Source organism: Oxyura jamaicensis, chromosome 3 (assembly GCF_011077185.1).
Source record: "Oxyura jamaicensis isolate SHBP4307 breed ruddy duck chromosome 3, BPBGC_Ojam_1.0, whole genome shotgun sequence".
Lineage (NCBI taxonomy): Eukaryota > Metazoa > Chordata > Aves > Anseriformes > Anatidae > Oxyura > Oxyura jamaicensis.
This window is the reverse complement of record NC_048895.1, coordinates 39977683-40002171: the sequence shown is the minus strand read 5'-3', so window position 1 is coordinate 40002171 and position 24489 is coordinate 39977683. Positions and strand designations below refer to the sequence as shown.

General features: G+C 40.3%; 1 protein-coding gene across 2 annotated transcripts in view; it reads right to left on the bottom strand.

Annotated features, from left to right (window-relative positions):
• Positions 1 to 24489, bottom strand: part of NID1 (nidogen 1) — a 44324-nt gene that overhangs the window by 16296 nt on the left and 3539 nt on the right. Inside the window, exons 2-12 of one of the 2 annotated variants that reach the window (XM_035321443.1) lie at positions 23163 to 23462; positions 21762 to 21991; positions 20727 to 21151; positions 19543 to 19692; positions 16919 to 17170; positions 15643 to 15843; positions 13832 to 14077; positions 12806 to 12949; positions 11154 to 11282; positions 7834 to 7977; positions 6959 to 7081 (exon numbers count right to left, since the gene is read on the bottom strand). In XM_035321443.1, coding sequence (XP_035177334.1) covers positions 6959 to 7081; positions 7834 to 7977; positions 11154 to 11282; positions 12806 to 12949; positions 13832 to 14077; positions 15643 to 15843; positions 16919 to 17170; positions 19543 to 19692; positions 20727 to 21151; positions 21762 to 21991; positions 23163 to 23462 — 2344 coding nt within the window. The remainder of the gene's footprint in view (positions 1 to 6958; positions 7082 to 7833; positions 7978 to 11153; positions 11283 to 12805; positions 12950 to 13831; positions 14078 to 15642; positions 15844 to 16918; positions 17171 to 19542; positions 19693 to 20726; positions 21152 to 21761; positions 21992 to 23162; positions 23463 to 24489) is intronic. The other variant, XM_035321444.1, reaches the window with a different exon arrangement.

Sequence of the window (24489 nt, the reverse complement as noted above, 5' to 3'; positions counted from 1 at the left end):
CTTAAAACACGAGTATTCTCACCACTGGAGGAACATTATTACAAACTTTAAAGGCATATACCTTCAGTGCACCTTCACAAAGTCTGTCCCATGTAAATTTAACACATTTGTCTTAACGTCACGTCATTTCAAGTATCTTTCACTGTGTAATGCAAAACAGAACAAGGAGCTCCCCTGCAGCTTCCTACATTGAAAGGTCACAGACAATGTTTTCCAGCTTCTGCTTTTTTCCTAGCAGCACATTAGCGAGAACATTCTGTCCGACTTGGAACCCCCCAAAGTCAAATTTGTTTGACAAATACCCGTGGACATTAAAATGTGATTAATTAGCCAGACCATACAGGGCTATGTTTTTTGGTAATGCTAGAAGTTGAGTTTCCCTACAGAGGCACAAGAGAAAATCACGGCACAAGGTAGATGCTAAGCTCTCTATGGAGCCTAGGAAGCCAGACAACTCTTTGCTCTGATGCATAATTGGTTTTTAAAGCTCAGGCATCACGTTTGAGCCCTCATTTGATATTTTAGACCTAAGAGAGGAGCTGCAGGAAAAGTTTGCCCAGTGCCTGGTAAAGCACGGAAGTGAGGCTATACTGAAAACAGGAATACTACTATGCATACAGATAAACGTGATACACAGTAGCCACACCAAGTATGTATGTATTGCTAAAGAGGTTACAGAAGAAGACTAACTTTCCAGTTTATCAGGAGATAAAGGGATTCATTTTTTTTGTTTTCAAGTTTACAAAGCAGTCTGGACTGAAAACTAAATCTCTCTTCGGTATTATCTGTCGTGCAATAGGGAATGTCATCTAGATCAACATATCCTTTCAGATACGAAAGAGCATAGTGAAATTAAGAGAATGCCATAAAAATAACATTCTTCTTTCTCTGCACAAAGAAATCTGGGTCACTTTTACCTTACACTTGAGACTCATAAAGGAGTCCTGCACAATGAGAAAGACTTCTAATTCCAGGGAGTATCTTCCTACTGTCAGTGACTTCTACAGACAGCTAGAAATACCACAGTCTGTCTGATGAAGAGGTTGAATATTACACGTTCTTGTTTTTACATTGCCTGGCGGACAGCCTAGACCCAGCACAGCTGAGCTAGAATCTAATCCCATGTGCCTACAGACTATCATGGTGTAAGTCACACAAATATCAAAAAATAAATGGGGGAGGGGGGGGAATATTTTTAAAGTTATTATAACCAGTTATGCAAGCAAAAGCTTTGGAGAAGTTTCATGCACCTGGACACAATTAAAGCAATACAAATGTCTGGAGAACAGCTCAGTCCAAGCAAATAAAATATTTGGCCTCAGCTTTAGTGTGGGTGGTGAAGGGCCTTGAGTCAACCTACAAAATCAAACACTGAAGGAAAAACTTCATTATCTCAAATTTTGTTTATAGTACTCAAAATACCTTGCAGGTAAAAGGAATGTTGATTCCAGTTGGATAGTTTTATCACAGCTTTTTTTTTTTTTTTTTTTCTTTAAATCTAATTACATGCACCATTCATGAGAGAAAGCAGGGGGAATACAGTGTATTGGTAAACTGACCCTCCCTGCTTCTGTTTTGCAATGCATTCGTGCCAGGCTTTGAGACACTGTCAGCTCCTCCTCAGTGGGATACAAAAGCTCATGTAGAAGCTGGTCAGTTTTCCTTCCTGTCCCAAACTCCCAGAATTAGAGAAACTCAGAGTATTATTTTTTAAAAATTAACAGACTAGATTAATTTTATGAAAAGGAGTTAACAAATATAAACTATACAAAGGAGCATATGTACTCCCAGCATGGGCGCAACTGTTAAACATAAAATATACTGGAATTATTGGGAACATGAAATACCAATGCCTGCTCAAATTTCAAAACAGTGCTCACATTTAAATCCACAGACTTTACACAGGAATACTTATGGAAGCTGTGAAGAGTGCTCATATTGGAATGATCAAAACCAATCTCACAAACACCTTGCTTATGCAATTAGCCCCACCAAAGGAAAGAGATTAGTCAACCAAATTAGTTTCCAAAATCAGAATCCTGTTTCTAGAAAGCAGAGTATGTGATTTATTCTTTCTAAAAGTCCAGACATGCCAGCTGGTTGGGATAATCTACTCACAGTGCTTGCACAGTCATAAATTTTAGAGTGCTTAAAAAATAAAAGATGGCTTAATTTTGCAAGCTTTAAGTTGTGTTAATTAACTGTCTGAAATGAGGCTAGCTATGATGCAGTCTGAGAGATGAGATTCACACAGTAACTAAAGCTTTGGTGATCTAACAATACAAGTTAGACAAAACATATAGCAAGAATTGGCACATATTTAGGTCATACAAGGCTACTTTGTAAGCCAGCGTTCAGACACAGACAGGGCTAATAAGTTTCCTTTCCCTCAATGCACCAGCCTAAATGAGAAGGTTCCTTACAGCTCCTCCTTTAATACCCATACAGTAATATTTCATCTCGTCAAGATTCTTTAATGATATGGAACAATTAACACTAGGAGAGTTCTCTGGTCTCTTGACTCTTATGTGAGGAAAGCTTCCATCAGGTACACCAAGAACTAAGAGCAAATAATGCTTAACTGTTGCAAACTGTGCCATTACGTCTACTACCACACCTGTTTGTAGGAGCTGGAAAATGAAGCATGGAACCTATTTCAAGGTTCCATCACCTCCTCATTAGGTAAACTGAGCTCACGAAAATCAACAAGTGGATTCACAGTCAAATGGAAGTCAAATTACTATTCTTGGGAGATACTGTGTACAAAATCCTCTAAAGATAGGGACTTGTCTTGGAAAACGACAATCAAGGAAAGCTGACAGCAGATAAGCAACTCAGCGTGAACACCAAGCTAAGTCCTGTTGGGATTGTGAGGAGGTATCAATTAAAATTCAGCATATACACAGGGAACACCATGCAGGTATAGAGAAGCCAAGCTATTACTCTACGTGGGATTAATAACATGATTCAAGGAATAGTGGGTCCATCTCTGGTACCCAGAGTTCAAAAGGACAGTGAAAAATTGAAGCAGAGCACAGAAGGGAGCTCTGAGGAGAGAAGCTGTAGTGCAGAACAGAGAAGAAAGGCCGCTGAAGAAGTGCACGCAAGTCAGACTAGACACATGAAGGGGTGCATCCTGAACTCGAGCTAAATGAATGCCCTTTCTCAGAAAAATGAAATTGGCATTTAATGTTTTCGGCATTTTTTTGTAGTTGTTTTATCAACTACCGCTAGCAACACAGAATTTAAAAGTCACTGAAGAATACCACAGAACTTGAAAAAATGAACTGGAAATAGCGCAGATACTGAAAGTGGCCCAGATGAAAAACATACACCTACACTTTCCCAACATAAGCCAGAAAAAAAAAGCCACACGCAAATGTTCAAACTCTTTTGGTTATAAAGGAAAGATCTTGTAGCGGCACTGCACAAGATAATTTACGGACTTTTTCAAAAAAGATGGAGGCTGAGAAAATAGGATGAGAAACAGGGACATATGGGTCTTCTTCCCCTCCACTTTGTAGGGGGATTGGCAGGGAGTCTGGTAGGCTATATTAAGTTCAATTCACATTCAGAAAATTTTCAAGATCTGATATAACTACTCAGACAGGTTTTCATTCACAAGCTAAAGACAGAAAAGTGATTTAAAACTGTGACCAGTATGCAACCAAAGAGTACTTGTTTATTTCTTTTGCGGATCACTTTATTCCCCACGTATCACAAAGAGTTATGCTGGCACTTTTAACTGCAGCTCTCAGACATTGCCAGAAAAGGAAGAGGAAAAACAAAACAACACACTTCCCTTTGTCCATTCACTTTGCATGGCAATCCTTCACTTCCAGTGCTGCCTTGTAAGTGCATTTCTCGTGTGAAACAGATGGTATGCAGAGGACCACTGAATGTCTCTTCACGGTCAGACCCCCCAGTCCAATAACCTAGACTTGTGTCTGTTTAGTAAACAGTGTCTGGGGTCTGCAGGGGTAGAAACACTCAGACATCTGGTTTTTGAAATGGAAAAATGAAGCGTGAGGAAATAATGAAGTGCAGACATTCTTAATAGCTGTGAGCAGCGGGGCATTCCAGCATTGTTAACTCTTTCATTAACCTGGTGGTTTACTCCTACCACATCCACTCACGTACGACTCAAATCCCTTTTCCTTGTTAAGCCTGCTTGCTACAAGAGCTGCTTTTCCCAGTGGTAAGATTCAACGGCATGTTCCACCTAATAATAAGGACACCACACAAGCAAGCAATTGTACACGTTGTTCAGAAAAGGACAGGAATAAGAACAGTATTTGGATGAATGAAACTTTCCATGCTATTAACAACCAGGAAAGCCTTTGGTGACTTGACCGAGGCTAATGAGATCAAAACCTTAGTGGGTAAAAAGGGAAGAAAGGCTCTCTAATAACATCTGAATACAATGGATTCTCTTCTGCAATCTCCATCCTGAAGCAACTTACTTTACAAATTGGGTGCTAAAGTAAACTAAGCTGCTTTTTGCTAGGCTTCAGAAAGTATTTTGATTCTAACTGCTGGCAGTGATTAGCAGTTGGATATATCCATTTTAAAAGCACTAAAGCTTTAGCAATAAATGACATCCCAAGGGCAGCTATTGTTCTATTAACTTTCAAAGAAGGGAGGAGTAGCTAACTTTGTTATAAACACTGCCATTGCTACAGGCCAGCAAGGCAACACAGATGTCCCTTAGTCAGGATTCCGCAAAAGCGAGACTTATCTATAAAGCTGGGGGGAGGGTGGGTTCGGTGTTGGGTTTTTTTTTTTTTGGTTGGTTGGGATTTTTTTTTAGTTGGTTGGTTGTTTTTTTTTTTTACTCCTACTCAGCAAATTTTGAGAGCAGAACCAATTGATGCAAGTGTTTCTAAAACATGTCTTCTTCTGGTAGTACAAAACTGCATGAAAAACAAAAACAAACAAAAGCCATATACAACAATTAACAAAACCTGGCCGATCCACACCCACTAAAACAGTGGACACAACTAAACTCTCAAACATTTTTTTGTTACCAATAAAGCTATGACTTGGAGACATCCCTATTCAAGCTACATTTGTGCTGAGTATGGAAAAATCAGGAAGCATCCAGGATAAGTAGTAAAAAGAATATTAAGTCAATACAAGATAGTACCCTGTACTTAGCAGTTTAGTAGACATACTATGAAGAGGTGTTTTTCCCAAAACAAACCAACAAAAAGCCAACAACTCGAGTATGCTACCACATACACTCAGAAGAAATTAAATATGTCCTGGTAATGGAGCTAATTGGTTGAATTCAAGTAACAGCCTACCGAATCATAGCATCACAGAATGTTTTGGGTTGGAAGGAACCTTAAAGACCATCTAATTCCATCCCATTTCAACCAGACCAGGTTGCCCAAAGCCCCACCCAGCCTGGCCTTGAGCACTTCCAGGGATGGGACATCTACAGCTTAGCAGGGCAGCCTGTGCCAGGGCCTCACCACCCAAAATCACCTACCTCAGCCACAAAGGGGAATGTGCCAGACATGAAAGCAGTATGTCTGCCTCTACAACTGTTCTTGAAGAACTGGAAGCACTATGGTTTGATTTTACTTCAAGCTACTCACATCAAGTTTCTCCTCTAGGAGTAAAAATCCTGCTTTTATCAGCAGGTTCAGTTGCTAAATATAGGTCAGAAACACTGAGTAGTTCCACATTCATCTAGCACTAAAATGAAAATATGCCTCTCCTATATATTATATAACCCTTTGCCTTTTTGTTTTGAGGCATTAGTATCATACCACGCAAAAACGTCAGAACTTCAAATTAGGGAAGACAGTAGCAAAAAGGAAAATAAGCTTCAGCAACACATCAGATAGTGACATTGTGTCATGCAGACAAGCACTTTTAAGCCAGCACATCAATCATTAAAAAAACCAACTTTGAATCATCAAATACTTTGGACATCATTAAGACACAGTGCAGAAGCTGATTTATCAAGACAGCTTCTCCTTCCTCAGTCATACTGGTTTTTGTTTCTTTTCCCTTTGGCTACATGCCCTTTTTACTCTTGGCTGCACATTTTGAGTTTCAGTCTATGGAGAGGTACACGGTGGTCCTCAGCAAGAAGGTGGTCCAACAGCAAGAAGGTGGTCCTCAGCAAGAAGTGGTCCAACAGCAAGAATCTCAGAAGCAGGGGAAGTGAGCTCAAATGTACTCAGATGGTAGGTTTTATGTATTTCCTGGATGACAGCATTCAACATTGTGCAAAACATGAGTGCTATCAGCTAGGTTTGTCATGCTTTTGAATTAAAGTAACTCTAACAATGCTACTTTGTGCCTTATGGTTCCTTACTGAATAGATATATTTTAGCATGCCTACAAGATCAGGAGTTACATGCTTCAAGACCCAAACCACAATGCAAGAACACAAGCGTGGCAGGATAAAGAATTTCCTGCAAAATAGAGAACAAACTGGCTAAGTACAGAAACATTTAAGAGTTAGAAACTGGAGTCAGTCTTTCTGGATTCTCACTGGCTATACTCAGAATGTAGGCATCTAGATCTCAGTGAACTGCAGATACGTTCGTCTCATCCTTCACTTTTCTCCTGTCATGCTGCATTTAATTTACATTACCAACAGTTCCACATTTTAGGATACATGACTACTGCATATACAAAACAAAATCAATTTGTTGTCAAACCATCACATGAGGCAACTTCTAAAGATAGCACCAGCTTTAGGCTGAGAACTGCTTGAGGTAGACAAATAAAACCTGAAACAGGATACTGAGAAGGAAAAGTGATAATAGTCAAGATATAGACTTCGGCACAAACTTGATGCAATTCAGAGCCGAGAGACTTGAGAAAGAACAAGGTCCCCGGTGAGACAATTTGTTCTATAAAGAAGTCAAATTATCATATAACCTCCAATTTTCCAATTATATTCCTGGTCCAACTTTCAAGAACTGTAAAATTTTACCTCCTAATACACACTGGAAACCATCCCCACGATAACCTGCCTTACACTGGCAGCTGAAGGACCCAGGAGTGTTGTAGCAGAAAGCATCAGGATGACAGCGGCCCTGTTGACATTCGTCTGTATCTGTAAAATAAAAGATCAGTCTTAGATAAACACACCTCATGATGAAAGACAGCTTGCAAGTCAGAGTGAGGAATTAAAGTGCAAATCTGACTTATTAGATTCAGGCTTCTATTTTAGGACACACAACTAGGAATTATAGACCTTTGGAAGAATACAGAAATGCAAAGAGGAAAAAAGCATGCATGTATTTTAGATTCTGCCTTCACAGAAATCCCTCTACCATGCTACTCTGATGGGTAACTGGCACTGTTAATTCACATGGTATTAAATACTTTTCTTTCTCCATGTTTCTCAAGGAAAAGACTTAAAAACAAAGCAAGAGAGGTAGGATTTGGCCAGCAAGGTTTCCAAGATGTTTTTAGCAGCCTTACGGCTGCTCTCCCACAGCACTCCAATTGACATGAAACACAGAGTAACATTTTTGCAGATTCTGAATTCTGAGCACTATGTGATTCCCTCTTAGTAACATAAACCAGTACAGTTCAGACAATTCCAGCAGATGAGGATCTCATCTCCTAACTGCAGCTGCCGCAAAAATTGCGGCTACCTCATCTCAGACTTTCTGTAGCACAAATATTGAAGAGTGAATTCAGAAAGTGCAGGGAGAAAAGAACAAGAGCTTTCAGTGCTTGCCTGCAGGACTCAAACTAGAAACTTTCCTATTTTAAATCAGAAGTAACTACAGGAGATTGCAGTGACCAGCCAAGTTGTGCAATAAAGTGTAAGAAAACACAACAAATGGTACTACCCACCCTCACAGGCACGCCCGTCTCCAGAGAAGCCAGGGAGGCACGTGCAGATGTAGGCAGAGCCACCAGTGTACACACACTGAGCACGCTGAGGAATGTCACAACCATGTGTGCCTGTCTGACAGTGGTTTACGGCATATTCAACAGCTGCAGGTTAGACGTACAAGAGAGTGAAAGTTTGAATTTTCCTCCACAAAGCTGAAGCTTGTAATACATTTGTAGAGAGAGAAGAACAGCTGTGAAAGCACAGAGAAGAGAAAGGAAACAAGGAAACTGAGTTCTGCTTTAGGGGCTGTTGTTGTTTTCCCCCAAAGACCTTCCCTTTCACTGATGGGAAACTTTATTAATGTTTCACAAGTAACTTACTGCCTTCTAGCACCTCATAAATGCTTGTTAACGTAGAGCAGGGGAGAAAGGCTACCACAGCCACAGATCCTAATATCCATGCCAGTTTAGTTTATAAACAGGAGTCCTCGCTGAAGAAATGTAAGGCATCTCACAAAGGCACCTCTCATGTTAGCTGAGTAGCCAGCTCCCTGTGCTGGGAATTATTAGATATCCTGCTACACTAACCTAGCACTGACCCAGGGCTGTCATCACTTGGCTATGGATAGGAGCCGTGACTCATTTAATAAGGGATAAACACATTTGTCAACTATTGGAGAGATTTTGACCAACTGTGGCAGCTGGGGCCAGTCCTGCAGCTTTCTACAGCTTTCTCAACATTGGCAGCCGTGACTCTGAAAGCACTACAACACTTCTAATAAAAATATATTTCAGGTAAGGCAGAGTTTCAGCAGTTATCTCTTATGTTGAAGAAAAGAACCATGATATATCAAAAAGAAAAGGCAAAATACTACAAAAATGTTGTATACGTTTATATATGTGAAGCACACAAGTTTGCAGCATGCACATCTAGGAACAGACTTCCAGCTGCTGTAACAGGGAATCCACTGAGGCTTTCTTTATGCAATTCTTCCTAGGAACTTACAGGGGACCAACACCATAATGCTCCTTTCATTGCAGTACACAGATGGAAACTACCACAGTACCGTCAGGGAAAAAAAAAAACACTAAAATATGCCATCAAAGCCAGATCTGAAAGAAGGCATTTTCTTCATTTCTCTGGAGGAGATGACACCACTGTTAGAAAAATTTGTATCTGTTCTGCTTGATGAAGTAGTCTATTTAGCATTAAGCATTTTAAATGCTTAAGTTTAAGAGAGAGAATTTCTAGGGAGTCCCCAAGTCCTCCTATTCCTCAGTGGGCAAATCGGAGGACAGGATTCACTTACAACTCTCTTTAAGCTGTTCAGTGAGTCACACAGCTGGTATGAAAATGCTGCAGTTCCAGAAAAGCCAAGGCAAAGTGGGTAGCCCAGAGCAAGCCACACAAGCACAAAGAGGGTAGCTGTTGCCTTTTCTGAGGCTCACGTTGTCCACAAGCTGTAAACCCATAGATGGGGAACAAGATTTCCATGGCATTTATTTTCACTCTGTTGGGAAACTACAGATCATCTTTCCCCCACCTCGATCTTATGGATGCAAAGTTTCTTTTCGATTGAAGGAAGGGATCACACTGAAGTCCTTCAAACTGGGTAAGGAGCCACTTGGCACTTGTTACATGCGTGACACATCAATTTCACATCAAGGTGACTATAGGGTATTGGTGGTTATAACGGAAAGAAGAAAAAGCTACGCTTCCGTATCTGACCCCATCCCTTCCTGTGTTATGGAAAGTTACTTTTTTCCAACTGTTCTACAAGAAAAGGATAGGCTCAGTGTACACTGACTGGACATGAATGGTAATTCCCACTGGACAAAGAAATGGGGTTTGTGACTGGCTGGATGGCTACACTCAAAGAGTTGTGGCCAACAGCTCCATGTCCAAGTGGAGATCAGTAATGAGTGGTGTTGTTCCTCAGGGGTCAGTCTGGGGACTGGCACTGTTTAGCCTCTTTGTAGGTGACATGGTCAGTGGGAACAAGTGCACCCTCAGCAAGTTTGCCAATGACACCAAGCTGCGTGGTGCAGTCAGCGTGCTGGAGGGAAGGGACCCACACAGGCTAGAGAGTGGTGCTGTGAGAACCTCATGGAGTTCAACAAGGCCAAGCACAAGGTGCTGCATCTGGACCACGACAATCCCAAGCACAAATACAGGCTTGGCAGAGAATGAATTGAGAGCAGCCCTGAAGAGAAGGACCTGGGGGTGCTGCTTGATGAGAAGCTTGACATGAGCCAAAATCATGTGTTTGCAGCCCTGAAAGCCAACCGTATCCTGGGCTGCATCAAAAGTAGCACGGCCAGCAGGTCGAGGGAAGCGATTCTCCCTCTCTGCTCTGCTCTTGAGACCCCACATGGAGCCAGCCCTGCATTCAGCTCTGGGGCCCCCAGCACAAGAAGGACATGGAAGCATTAGAACGAGTCCAGAGGAGACCAAGAAGATCAAAGAGCTGGAGCAGCTGAAGCAATGAAGACTGGCTCAGGGAGTTGGGGTTGTTCAGCATGGAGAAGAGAAGGCTCTGGAGAGACTGTAGAGTGGCCTTCCAGTACCTGAAGAGGACCTGTGGAAAAACTGGGGAGGAACTTTGTTAGGGGGTGTAGTGACAGGACAAGGGTTAATGGTTTTAAACTAAAACAGTACACATTAGATTGGATAATAGGAAGAAATTCTTTACTATGAGGGTCATGAGGCACTGGAACAAGTTGCCTAGAGAAGTTGAAGATCAGCACAACCAATGATAAGAGAATGTGTAGGTTTTTGTTGTTGTTTTAAACATGTGATGGTTTGTCCCTTGAGATCAGGTATGGAGACCAAAAAAATGACAAAATTTATTGTCAATTAGTTTTGTTTCTCTAAGAAAGAAACAAAACTTCAAATCCCCAAAAGCAAAGGTGAAATAATTTACAGCCATGGTGCAGAAAGAGCAGTACCTCATGTTGAGAGTGAGACACTGAAATTCAGACAAATTAGTAACTGCTCACTTCAATTTTTCTTCTTTTACGAATTGGAATTTTACCACTATGTGAAATCTACAACTAAGTCACAGTACAAAAAGACAGAAGCATTCCATAAATTTTCCATTTTCCATTTGGAAACATTTTGATTTGGGAATTTTTATGAGAAGGAAACCAAGTACTTCAGGTACCTTCTTCAGTTACCTAATGGATTGTAGTCACTAACTGCAGAACAAAACCTGAAATTCAATTCATGTTAGAAGCCAGCATATATCCTAGAAGGTGCGTTCTGTTTCTATGAAACAAATCACAGCCTGAAAGCCAGTGTTTTAAATCACAGTGATTTTAAGAAATCTGAAACTCACCAACACAAGTCTGCCCATCTGCTGCAAACTGGTATCCGTCTACACACTCACATCGGTAGGTTCCTGGCTGGTTATTGCAAACTGCATTGCTGCCACATAGAGCTGGTTGCTCTGAACATTCATTAACATCTAGAACATTACAAGGATTCCCATTATTACAAATATGCATTGAATACTGATACAAAAAAAAAACAAACTATAAAACAAACCAGCGAACAGAAACTGCAACTGTGTAATAATAGCAGGCTTGAATATTTAATCCACATCTTGGATAGACCACATGTCTTACTGGTAACCTGAAAATCATTTTCAGGTAACTGTGGCCTCAGCTAAACTGCACAAAAACACAACCTGAAGAGATTTATAGTGGAGTAGTATGAGGAAGGCCAGGAAATCAGAGAAGGGGGAAACACATGCTACAAGGTGACCAGCAGCAGTGATGACTGCTTGGTGAGCAGAACTTTAGGAAAGACTCCTTCTGTAGTTATTCACATACTAAAACCTAGCGCATTAAGAATAACTTGCAGGTTATTCTTAAAGACGGTAAATGGCAAATAAACAATTGATGTGCACTATTAACTTAAAATATGGAGTAAACTAGAACTGGGGATATAACCTTTACATTTGATCTAAAATACGTATTTTTGACCTTATATACAGTAACTGGTTTATATGCCAGAAGCTTTTAATTAACTCCAAAAGCTCACTGTTTACTTATATTAATATACATACACATAAGAGGTAGAGATCAAAAGTTCAGAAGCTAAAAAGTGACCTAAGATTTTATTGAACTGCACAACCTAACTGTCACCAACTGGAGTTTAGTTCAGCTTAAGAGCATGTCTGGAAAAAAAATCAATTTTTTAAAGTCAGCAGGAGGCCTCTCTGAAGTTTCTACTATGACCTGGGGCATGCAAAGTAGATTGAAACATGGAAAAGAAGGAAATTTCATACTGCAAAGCAATCTAGCTTTGTCAGCCTAACAACGTATTTCATTGACAAGAAGATAATCAAATACATGGAGCTTTCATCTCTTTCAGTAGCTCTTACAAAGCACCTCAAAAAACTGTCAAATGTTACTAAGAGAAGATCTTAGGCAGAAGAAACACTGTACACAGCTGGGAAACAAAGTCTTTGCTAAACAGCAAAACAAAGGTAATGCATATTCAAGCATTTCAACCCTGGATCCTAAAGACTGGGACAGAAGGAATTTTCAAAGCATACCTTAAAAAAGGTTATTTCAATGGGTTCCATCTACCTGTGCTCCATATGCATGTTACAGATGCAATTCCTCATTGCCCTCAAGAACTTTTAACTTAGTTGACTCATTTTAACCAGAATTTGCAGAACAGTAAGTTTCTCACGCTAAGTTCCCACAAGCTTTGTGAAAAGAACAACTATGTTAAGAAGCTTCGTAAGCTAACAAAATATACCCAGGTTTGACTCTCCAAGACAATCAATTAATCTATCACTTAATTACACAAATTTAATTAATCAGAGAGTTCAGTTACCCCAGCATCCCTTTAACCTATTGTTCCCCAAACCAGCCTCTTAGGTCGATTCATTCTGACCCCTCAAACCTAGGGTCTATATTTCCCAAACAAACCAAATTCTGTATTAGCTGTCATTTTGAAGTGAAAGTCTTCTGATACCATAACAAACGTTTCCATCTCCACGGAAGCCAACCGAACATTCACAGAAGAAACGATTTCCAGTTCCTGGACGACATATTGCATTGGTGTCACAATTATGGGTACCCGTGTAGCAAGGATTCCGGTTAATATCAGCAGAACCATCTGACAAGAAAGATCACATTCAGACATAAGAACTCTACCCAAATAATAAGACTCAGAAGGAGTTTGCTTTTAGCATACATTAAACAAGAAAAAAGCATGTTTTGCACGAGGAAGGAAACTTGCAGGAGATATGGAGGATGTGAAATCTCAAGTGACAGTAACACCTGTATTCCTTGTAACTTTTGCAAAGGACTCTTTTGTTTGTTTGTTTAAAAAAAATGCTTCTTCCAGCCACTAGCCCAGACCCGAAGTGTGATTAACACCTTGTTTTGTCCACTTAAATTAGTAGAACATCATTTTTGGAACAAATAAAAGTGAGCATACTCCTTTCTGTACTTACCTGGCACGCATTTTCAAATTTTTTTTTGTTTGTTTGTTTTTCTTCCTGATATTAGTACATTGGACTGTTCTAGAAAGTACATTTCATAGGCTTCCTACCTTACAACAAACATGCCTTGTTTCAAGATAAACTATGGAAACTTTTTTTTTTAAATGGTAGATCTTACTCCCCTCTTTTGCCCTTTACCCTGACAACATAAGAAATCATTAACAGAAGAACTACATATTAGCTAAGGAAAAATGACACATCCCATGTATTTAAGCAGCAATAGATTCAAGCTAGTATTTTGAGATTATTTCAAGGAATTAGACACATACTGCACTGAATTTCAAAAGCAGATAATTACTTAAATAGCATTCACCGAGTAAAAACACGAACTTTCAACAGTCCCATTTCTATTCTTAATTGATGAGCCCAGATCTGTTGACTAATGCAACTAATTTAATTCATTAATGCCCAGCTAATGCAGGCTAAAAGAATATAAAAGCATGCTTTTAATTACTCACAATAGAGGAAAAAAAAGATTTCTAATTCATACATACCACTGATTGGGCCGATGGAATTACTCATAGCATATCGCAGAATTTGCTCATCTCTGTTATACAGGACAAATACACTGTCCACTGAGAGCTGCTGAGTAGCAGAAGTAGCATGTAACGACTCATCATGAATGCATTCATCAAAGGAGATGGTCTGTCGCCACTGATAGGCACCTGTGTATGTGGAAGCAACCCCATCCCTTTCTGGCTCTGTCACTGTGTACTCTCGGGTGGATGAGGAAGTGATAACTGCAGAATGGCAACAAGAACATCAACCAGCACAGAAATCAAAAATGCTGCGCCCAGTTAGCATCTGAATATATTCTCATGCAAAGGAATAGGCACTTGATGAGGTTTGTTCTGTTCTCAGTGCAGAATTCAGGGACAAGACACAATTTCTCTTGATGTAATTAAAAATTGAACTTTACTTTGTGGGCTGCCAGGTAATGAGAAGAAAAATTAACTCGGGAGACTCAGAAGTTTCTTTATATGAAACTGCATAATGGATCTGTAAGCCAAGAAGGAGAAGAGCCTCCACACCAGCACCAAACTACACCCACTTTAAGTTCATTGCCATCTACTGGTCTTGGATTTTGACAGTCCTGAAGATGACACGTCTGAGAGCCCTTGTACACTCCACAGAAGTTTTCCATATTGTGAAAAATTCTGACTGTTATTCTTCAAAGCAGATCTAGGCTTGCAGATCCTCAAACCTACAGAAAGTTCCTTTGAATTCCATTAGTCTTCAAACAGACAGCAATATATCAATCCATTTGCAACAGTTGGCAAAAGCTGGGTTTCTGCTGTTTAAATAATGGTCCATCAGATATGCCACAGGACAGCAGAAGGACAGCTATTTGGTTGCTGGTAGATCAAACCCAGCCTGAAGGATGCCTCCTCCCAGGCAAAGCAGCAAGAGGGACTCTGCACTGGATACCAAAGCCAGGCACCAGCAGACATAGTGCAGCAATGATGCGACTACACCACTTACAGCTATCTCCAGCAACCAAAGTGTGCCAAGCACCATTGGAGCAAAGTGCTGTCTCTCTAAGATCCAGATGCACTTGGGTTTAGGTACCACATGCTGCTGTCTGGCCAGAAGGAACATTACAACCTCACTCTGTTTTTGCTGGGTTGAGACATCCATAATAAAGAAAGGATTATCCCATTGTAAATGGTGAAATGAATGGATCTCTTACCAAATCTCAGAGTCTTAGCGCAGGAAGTAAGAGAAGTACTGAGGAGACAATGGAGAAAACCGCTAAGGGAATTGAGCCTCCTAACTTTCTGGTCAGTTGTTTAAATTCAGCTCAAATATTACCAACCAATGCTTGTTACTAACAAGGCGTGGTCATTGAAGTGCAGCTTAGCTGACACGTACTGGTAAATTACTGGTTTGCACGGTCTCATTAAACAAGAACAAAGCCCATTTAATGACAACATTACTAGAAATAGGTCTACAAATAGGTATACCAATTCAGCTCCTACTGGAGAGTTGTGGACCCTACAAAAAGCTTTGCAATTTGTACAACTGTCATTGGCAGTATAAAAATAAGACCAATAAAAATGGAACATCAGTGCAAACAACAGTTGAAAGTTAAACTCACAATTTTTTTCAATAAAAATCTGAGAAATATTTGCATTGTCCACCTTCTTTTGGGACCCATTCCTAAGAGGCAAAAAGCAACTTTTTGTAAATAAAGGTCATAAGCACACCCTTTAAGAAGGTAATAAAATCATGTTTTTCAGATTGTCTTACTCTCTACAATGATTAATGTGCACTTACATATCATTTCCTTCTTCAGAAAACTTACCAGAACTAGAAGTGTGATAGAGTTCAGTGTATGGTTCAATATGAACTGATGCACCAGAGGGGATCTCAGGTATTCTGCCCTCCATTTCTGTGCTGATAGTAAGGTGACCATGCTCATCAATGCCACTGAATTTCTGCTTTATCACCAGCTTCTCATTGTTGCCAAGAAAAGTAACTTCTGTTTGCCGTGTAAACTCACCACCTATAGAAACATTTTTAGTTAAACCACTTTGCACTGGTTTCTGAATCCTTCTATAACTGCTTGTACCAGATAACAAAAATAACTGTTTTCTGCAAGCAAGCTCTGACATGGCACAATTACTAATATTTTGGGTTCCTACAGAAATAACTTCCAGAGATATATTTATAACTGAAACTCACTTCTTAAACACAGAACATTCTAAACTGCAAGTAATCCTGATGAACCAATTTTTTTAAGAAAAAAAAAAGATAATGAACATCAACCAAACGCATGTTCAGACAAAACTAAAGATATTCAGTCTTATCCTATCCGTTGAAGTAGTATACGAGTCGTACATTTTAAAGAATATATCCATTAGGAATACAGATAGTTAAAAATAAAATCCCACACATCTGTTTCTAAATCAAAACCAGGTGAAATGTATGTTGTAAATTCTGGAACAAACTTCAAATACACAATATCAAAAAAAAATATCCCCAAATAATAAGTTAAGTTCATAGTGAAGGGCTGTAAAGGATAAAATTTAAAAAAGAAACACATGTTCTTCAAGAACAAATTGGACCTACAGCTTGAATTCATGTGCACAAACAAGTAGATAAGGCCTTGGACACTTATGAAAAGCTGTAATTGTGAGCTGGGGTTTCCTTCAAGTAAGTTAGCAAAATCATTTGCCTCTCATGTAGCATTTGCTTCCATTAAGAAATTGAGACCTTCACTAGGTCAGATTTTCATTGTGTTTTGCATCATTGGCACAATCAAGCAATTAATATATTAGACTTCACACAGATGGAGGGGCAGGTGTTTTTTTTTTCCCTGCAGCTCTTTACACTTTAGTATCAAAAATGAGATATTTTTTAATAATCTCTTTCTTGCACAGGAACTGGCCAATCCATTTTTCTCCATTACTTTCATGCTTATGAACAAGTTGTAAAATAAAAAGCCCAATATCTGAACAATAAGTTTATAAAGCAATCAATTTTCAGCTCAGAATAAATAGATTTTCATCCTATATTCCTTATAGATACACATTTCTTAACTCAAGACAGAGGAATAAATAGATTAATTTAAAAGTTACCAGTAACGCTGAATCCATTTTTATATCCTTGCTGTTCCACAGCAAACATCCATCCTATTATACCTCCAATAGAGGCAAGAGGCAATAAAGAATACCCCAAGGTCTCTGGGATAGTGCTGATAGCAGTGTAGGCACGTCCTTGGTTCATCACGACGTAGGAGTGGAGATCGGTGTTCTCAAACGTAACTGGCACGGGGTTATTTCCTACAAAGATTCTTCCTTTGACTTTCCCATTAACTCTTTGAGGGGAACCTGACAAATCAACGCAATGCATCAGAACAAAGTGACAGTTCTCAAACACTACGCAAGGAATGTGTTCAGAGTATGCACTACGTTCAAAGATATTAGTGTCAAAATGAATGGCAAACAAATACTGAATTCAAATGGCAGGAAAGTGCAAAGAAGCAGTATGTCAGTTTGGGAACATGTGTATTGTCATTATAAAGATCACAGAATCACAGAATTTCTAGGTTGGAAGAGACCTCAAGATCATCAAGTCCAACCTCTGACCTAACACTAACAGTCCCCACTAAACCATATCCCTAAGCTCTACATCTCAACGTCTTTTAAAGGCCTCCAGGGATGGTGACTCCACCACTTCCCTGGGCAGCCCGTTCCAATGTCTAACGACCCTTTCGGTAAAGAAGTTCCTCCTAACATCCAACCTAAAACTCCCCTTAAGCTCCCTTAAGCCCATTCCCCCTCGTCCTGTCACCAGGCACGTGGGAGAACAGACCAACCCCCACCTCGCTACAGCCTCCCTTGAGGTACCTGTAGAGAGCGATAAGGTCACCCCTGAGCCTCCTTTTCTCCAGGCTGAACAAGCCCAGCTCCCTCAGCCGCTCCTCGTAAGACTTGTTCTCCAGGCCCCTCACCAGCTTCGTAGCCCTTCTCTGGACTCTCTCGAGCACCTCCATGTCCTTCTTGTAGTGAGGGGCCCAAAACTGAACACAGTACTCGAGGTGCGGCCTCACCAGAGCCGAGTACAGGGGGACAATCACCTCCCTGGCCCTGCTGGCCACACTGTTTCTTATACAGGCCAGGATGCTGTTGGCCTTCTTGGCCACCTGAGCACACTGCTGGCTCATATTCAGCCGACTATCAACCATCACTCCCAGGTCCTTCTCTGCCTGGCAGCTCTCCAACCACTCATCTCCCAGCCTGTAGCTCTGCTTGGGGTTATTGCGCCCCAGGTGCAGGACCCAGCACTTGGCCTTGTTGAACTTCATGCAGTTGACCTCAGCCCATCGGTGCAGCCTATTCAGATCCTCCTGCAGAGCCTTCCTACCCTTGAGCAGATCGACACACGTACCTACCTTGGTGTCATCTGCAAACTTACTGAGGGTGCACTCAATGCCCTCATCCAGATCATCAATGAAGATATTGAAGAGGACCGGCCCCAGCACCGAGCCCTGGGAACGCCACTAGTGACCGGCCTCCAACTGGATTTGACTCCATTTACCACAACTCTTTGGGCCCGGCTATCCAGCCAGTTTCTAACCCAACGAAGCGTGCGCCAGTCCAAGCCAAGAGCAGCCAGTTTCTTGAGGAGAATGCTGATAACTAAGATAACTAAGATAACTAGATAACTAAGCAGCCAAAAATGCCTGAAGAGATGCCCTTTACCCTCATTAAAAATTTTTCCTCCAAGGCCAACTCCACAGACAGACTCTGCTGTTGCAGTATCTCTGACTTTTTCACTTGAATATCATACTTCATATCAATTTCTAGTGAAAGTAAATTTGCTCATTCCATGCTACCTAGAAGGCTGACACCTGTAGGTGTTCAGAGCAATCTGACTGCTGACCTTTAGAGAAAATTTGTTTTGAGACTGTATTTTACAGAAGTAGTTACTTTGGTTTACTACTTTTATACTATATACAGTATACTAAATACACTCAAATTCAAGTTGCATTACCATCAGATTTTTTTTTCCTTCCCTCTGGAAAACTCAGTTTTATGAACTGGAAGCTTAGTAGTAGGTTGTACTTTCTTGCCTTATACAACACAGTTTGCAGTCAGCTATTTCAGCTGTTGACATGCATCTATACTCTGAGTCAAGTCACTATGAGGATTAGAAGTGTGTACATAAGAAATTCCTTTATGGATCCTACACAGGAACAAAGTTAAAATGGGTGTCTAACAAAAATCTGGCAGATTAGCCCCTTAGTAAAGGAGCTTAAGAGTCAGACAAAGAGGAGCCATGCTCTTCACTTTGATGATCAGAGTTAATTTGTTCATCCCCTTTAGACCGTCCATTTCTAGAGCAGGGATCAAATCAGGTTATGAAACGCTGGAACTTCACAGCTACTTCTAGCAATAACACTGGATGCTATGCTATCTATTAAATTATGTCAGTTACATAAGAAATTGCTAGAAAGTCATCTTAAAAATGCGTAATTCATATACTTAACCACCTAAAATTATTTGCTCCATTTAGAAACAAACAAAACCACCATCTTACAAAGCATAGCTCACTTAACATACCTTTTTAAACATCTCTAGTGGTAAGCTTTTCAGGAAACATTTAACCACGTCTTCTTTAACTTTTCAGAACAGGTCACCTCATTCAAGCATGCCATGTGCAATTGCTTCATATGCACCCAATTTTCAAAAAAAGTTACCTTCTGCTACACATTGTCTGCCGTTTCCTTTGTAACCAGCAATACAACTGCAGCAAAATCCATTGGGGTAATCTTTGCAGATAGCGTGAACAGAGCACTGGTGGCGATTGTTAGCACAGGTCTGCTGGACATCCGTGTGGTAGCGGAACACTGCAGAAAATAAGACCAGACACTTATTCTGTTTGTAATTATTATAGTATTCACATGTCCCTGGTTCAGTTTCAAAGCATCGCTACACTCATTTAATCAGGGGTTTTCTTCACATTTTGTCTTCAGAGAAAACAATCAATTATAACTCATTTTTTTGCTAATGTTGGAATATGCAAGTAATAGTCCACTGTTTTCCAGAAAAACATCAGGGTTTCAGACATTTAGTTCTATTGAATTCACTGGATCTACGCAGTTAAGCCATCTTGGTAAAACTAAACACACAATATTTTACCTGTTGTTGCTTCCATACCAAAGGGAAAGCGAACCTTTCCAACCTCAGAACAAAATATCAGTACAATACCTAGGAGCATGCACCACACACACTAATCCTAGTTGGTTGAACCTATTATTTCACAGATAAGTGTTCACATCTGCTTCTTGAGACAACATCTGGGTAGTCAGTCACACTGTTTTGAATTTTCCATAAACAACTCATCAGAAGTTAGAATTGCAAATACTGGCTTTGTAAAAACTTGAGCCAATATTTTTAGCCAATTATTTTTACAGCAGTCATTATTCCCAACCTTTATTAAATCACCTGTATTCAAGTAACACATCCAGGAAATTAAAAAAAAAAAAACAACCAGGTTTCAATAGAACTCATCATAAGATCTTTAGCAGAAACAGCTGCTTAATGCAGCTAATAAATTCAGCTCATACCTTTAACAACAGTCCTGGACAAAAGACATGGAGAAATCAGTTCCACAAATTATGTGTCAACTTTAGGAATACCACTAGCCTTATGGGAAGCTTTCCTTAAGAGAGATTCCAGTTCCCCAGATGCTATGAACTTGCTCTCCTGTGAGCCTGGCTGCAGGATTATTTCACGAGACTGGCAGGACATGATTCTGAGGTGACATCCAGGGTTAACTGCCTCAACAAGTAACACAAACTTCTTAAAAGTGCCCAGATTTTCTGAAGCCTTTTACAACCTATCCAACTTAGCAGGAACCAAGCTGTACAAAAGACCTTACCAATACCAGTTTCATCAAATTCTTCCACATCTATGACCTGGGGTTCCTGTGGGGGGAACCGCTGGGCCGGGAACTGGCGAGGTGCAGCTTTTGCTGTTGGGAAGTCTTGATGACTGTAAAACGACTCAGTTGAAGGTGTTCCTGTTACATCTTGGTATGAAGTTACAAAGTCTTCTGCAGCTAACTGAGGAACGCTATACGTAATGTGCTGATCCTCTTCTATACTGTCCATACTGCTGGTGACATACTGTTGTCTTATTTCAGTGGAGCCATAGTCTGACATAAATGGCTTTGATGTCAACTCCTGGTCTTGTTCACTGGATTCTAGGCTCTCCAGAACATTGCTGATCTTGGCAGGCACAATACTGTCAGACGAGCTACCAATCTCAAACACCCAGACTCCCTTCTTCCCAGCATTGCTGCTTCTATCAAAGAGAAGTGTATGCCAAATCAGAATGGTTAAGTCCAAGTTGTGGTATTTTTATGCTACACAAAATGTAATACTTCACTAAAAAAATATTAAGACAAACTGTTGAATTACATAACCAACATAGTACCACACCGTTTATTTAGCTACAAAATTCCACTAGCAGTTCAGATAGCATTTTTTCTCCACACTCAGAGCTCTCTTCTTGACTCCAAAGAGGTGGAAACAGAAGGACATATTTGAGTCACAAAGGTCTCGCTAACACTTGTTAGAACTTCCTAACCTACTACCTTTCCTTCTTGTTCACTTTTTTTAATCCCCCCAAAAAGACGGCCCATGAAAGAGTATAAAGAGTTAGTCTTAAGTGGTGCTGTCTTCAGAAGAGCTAAGTATACAGCAGTTCCTAGCAGTGACAACAGAACTATATGAACTTTTGAAAATTACACCAACATCCTTATATTCTTCAAGAGAATGAATATTTATTAGCAGCAGACCTTGCAATTTTTAAAGCAATGGCTAAATGGAACTTATTTCTCATTGCCTCATGCTACAATTAAGAAAAACGTGGAAATCCAAGAGGTTTTCCTGAGAAGTTTAAAAAAGCATACTTGTGCAAGTTTCTAATGCTGTCTTCATCATTAGCGATGATATTGTAGGATCCCGGCTTTTCCCAAAAGTAGTAGTTTGTGGAGGCTTGGCTAAAGCCAACCATAGCAGGAATCTTCCCATCATCATTCTTGGAGTAGGTACTATAGAACTGCAAACTGTCTTCTGGGTAAAGGAAAATAGCATATGAACTGGAATCGGATGAGGCTAGAACAGCCTGGAATGTGTTTCTCTGTGGGGGGAAAAAATAAAACAGACAATAGAATGACTTTTTTCTATTTAAACAAAGTCAAAATCTGAATTTCCATAACACATAATGAATGCATCGTATATTACTAGGAAAAAAAATCTGTATTATGCAAACTTATGTTTTGCTCAGGCAGTTTTACATTTAACTTTCATAATTATTAAACAGAAAGAGGAAAGTTAAATCGTTAAGGAAGTAGGTGTATCCTTAAAATAAAAGGCAATGGGCTAGACTAAATAAAAAGATGTAGATAAGTGCCATAAGTATATTTGTAAACAGAATATTTAAAGAAGAGTTCAACTTGCACGCTGCTGCAAGTGTCTGTTGCTGTGGAAACACTCCCAAACACTGTAGGAACCATCATTACAGTACCTCAGACATCAGCTATTCATTGATACAACAGTGCAGAATCATTACTATGAAAGCAATGGTTGCATCAAGCCAGGTGCAAGAAATTCATCTTTGAATAAAGACCTGCTAAATTGCGGTAATATTCTCAGCTTATTCAGCTAAATTGTGGTAATATTCTCAGCTTATTCTCATTGCTGAGCAGGCTCATCACTTAGGATAATCATAGTGCATGAAGTTACAAACATCAGAAATCTTCACAAGATAGTACCTAACATGATTTAAAAAGCAGAAAGAAGAGGGAAATGGATTGCAAATAATACAAAAATAACCTCTAACTGCTTCTTCATTCAATACTTGCTACTAAGTACGGGCTTTTTGTTAATTCAAGGTCAACTCTCCGAAGTGGATTCACAGTTTGAAGTTCTTATTAGTCCTGATCAGATTTTAGGTAGTTTGGTATCAAACTGACTTAATAGTCTACTGAACAATTCAAGCTAAACGGATTGTATTCCACAGCTGGAGGGCATATGCAACTATTTCAGTTATCACATCACACATAACATTTGGTACGGGAACATCAGGGAATACAAAGAAATCAGCTATTAAGATTCAAGCATTTTCCTCTGAACGAATAAAATACTGTAAAATAAACAAATCAGGTAAAAAATTGTGGAAACTCCTATTTTGCTACAGCCTTTTCAACAAAGAAATGCAAGGAATTCAAGCCTTCAAAACAACAGGTTATGGTGTTACACATCAACTGAACATGTGTCCAACGCATCTCAAAGCTCTGGTTAACATTCACCTTTTCTTCCAAAGCAGGATCTTCTCCAGGTCCCTGGTAAGGAGCCACAAGCTTCCAGGTAACAATAACAACGCTGCTGGGTTCGAAAGTGGCCTCAGGAAACCCCCTTTTGATATAGTCTGATGCAAGTTTCAAGACCCCTGAGGATGAATCTTCTCTGTAATACACATTTCCATGTCCATCTGTTGTATCCAGATCAGCCATAAAGGGCGCAATAGCCCCAAAACTGACAGGGAATTGACCGAGGTATTTTTCCTCATTTGAAGGTTCATTCACTGCGACAATCCCATTTGTGGCAACCTAATAAAAAGTAGAAATTGTAAGACTGTTCATATGGTTGTCTCCCACACTTATGTGCTCTAGATCACAATATTTTCATTGCATTTCTAAAATAAATTGAGTCAGAAGTCAGTCTTGTATTTTTAAAGCAATTAAATTTTGCAAGTTTCCTTTTTAAAAAACAGGTCTGCTTCACAGATTGACTAACATTTTCCCCCTAGAAAAAAAGGATTTTAGCCATTTACGTTTCAGATCCTTATTGCTTCTTCTAACACAGACATCCACATCCACCACATTTCACAAGTTCCCAAGTCTTTCTCAGACCGAAACCCAGCACAACCCCGCTGTGAGCCTGTCACACACGTTGTGTGCAGACGCTCAATGACCAAAAGCTTGTCTCCTTTTCAGCTGTCACTCTGACAATAGCATTACCAGGGATGGTAAAGATGAAGCCAACTGTTACTTTTTTGGTTAAGCAGTGACCTAGATTCTTACCTGGACGCATACCTACTCAGTGAGAGGTAGCTAGTCAGTGAGGTGATGACTTGCAGGCAACCACCCCTGCCTCTGGCCCTGCTTCCAGACCTGTATGGCACCGTGTGAATTGGCCACACATTTCCAAGTGCTCAACTCCCCAGCAAGAGGGTGTGCCAGACTGCCTGCAGGCAGCCAGGCACTTCTGACTCCATGGCTGCTGCCACACGTGCTGAGCACTCACAAAGAGGCAGAGGTCCCAAAACCGGCACCACGGAACATGAAACTACAGCAGCTGCCTCTCAAACCTTTATCTCACTTGCAGGGATTCCTACGTGCCCAAGAAGAACAAGCCACCACTGGGTCTCCTCACATGGAGAGGACATACACAGCGTTACACAATCTTTATGAAGGCTTGGAAGAGTATGCAGATGGCCACGGTGACCCAGACCTCAGGGCCACCTAGCCCAGCAGGCTGTGCCCCCCACCCTGCTGCACCTGCATTACAATACTTTTGGGTTCAGCAGAACACAAAGCTCGCTCTTCTCCAGCCAGCCCCTGTCCACATGCAGCT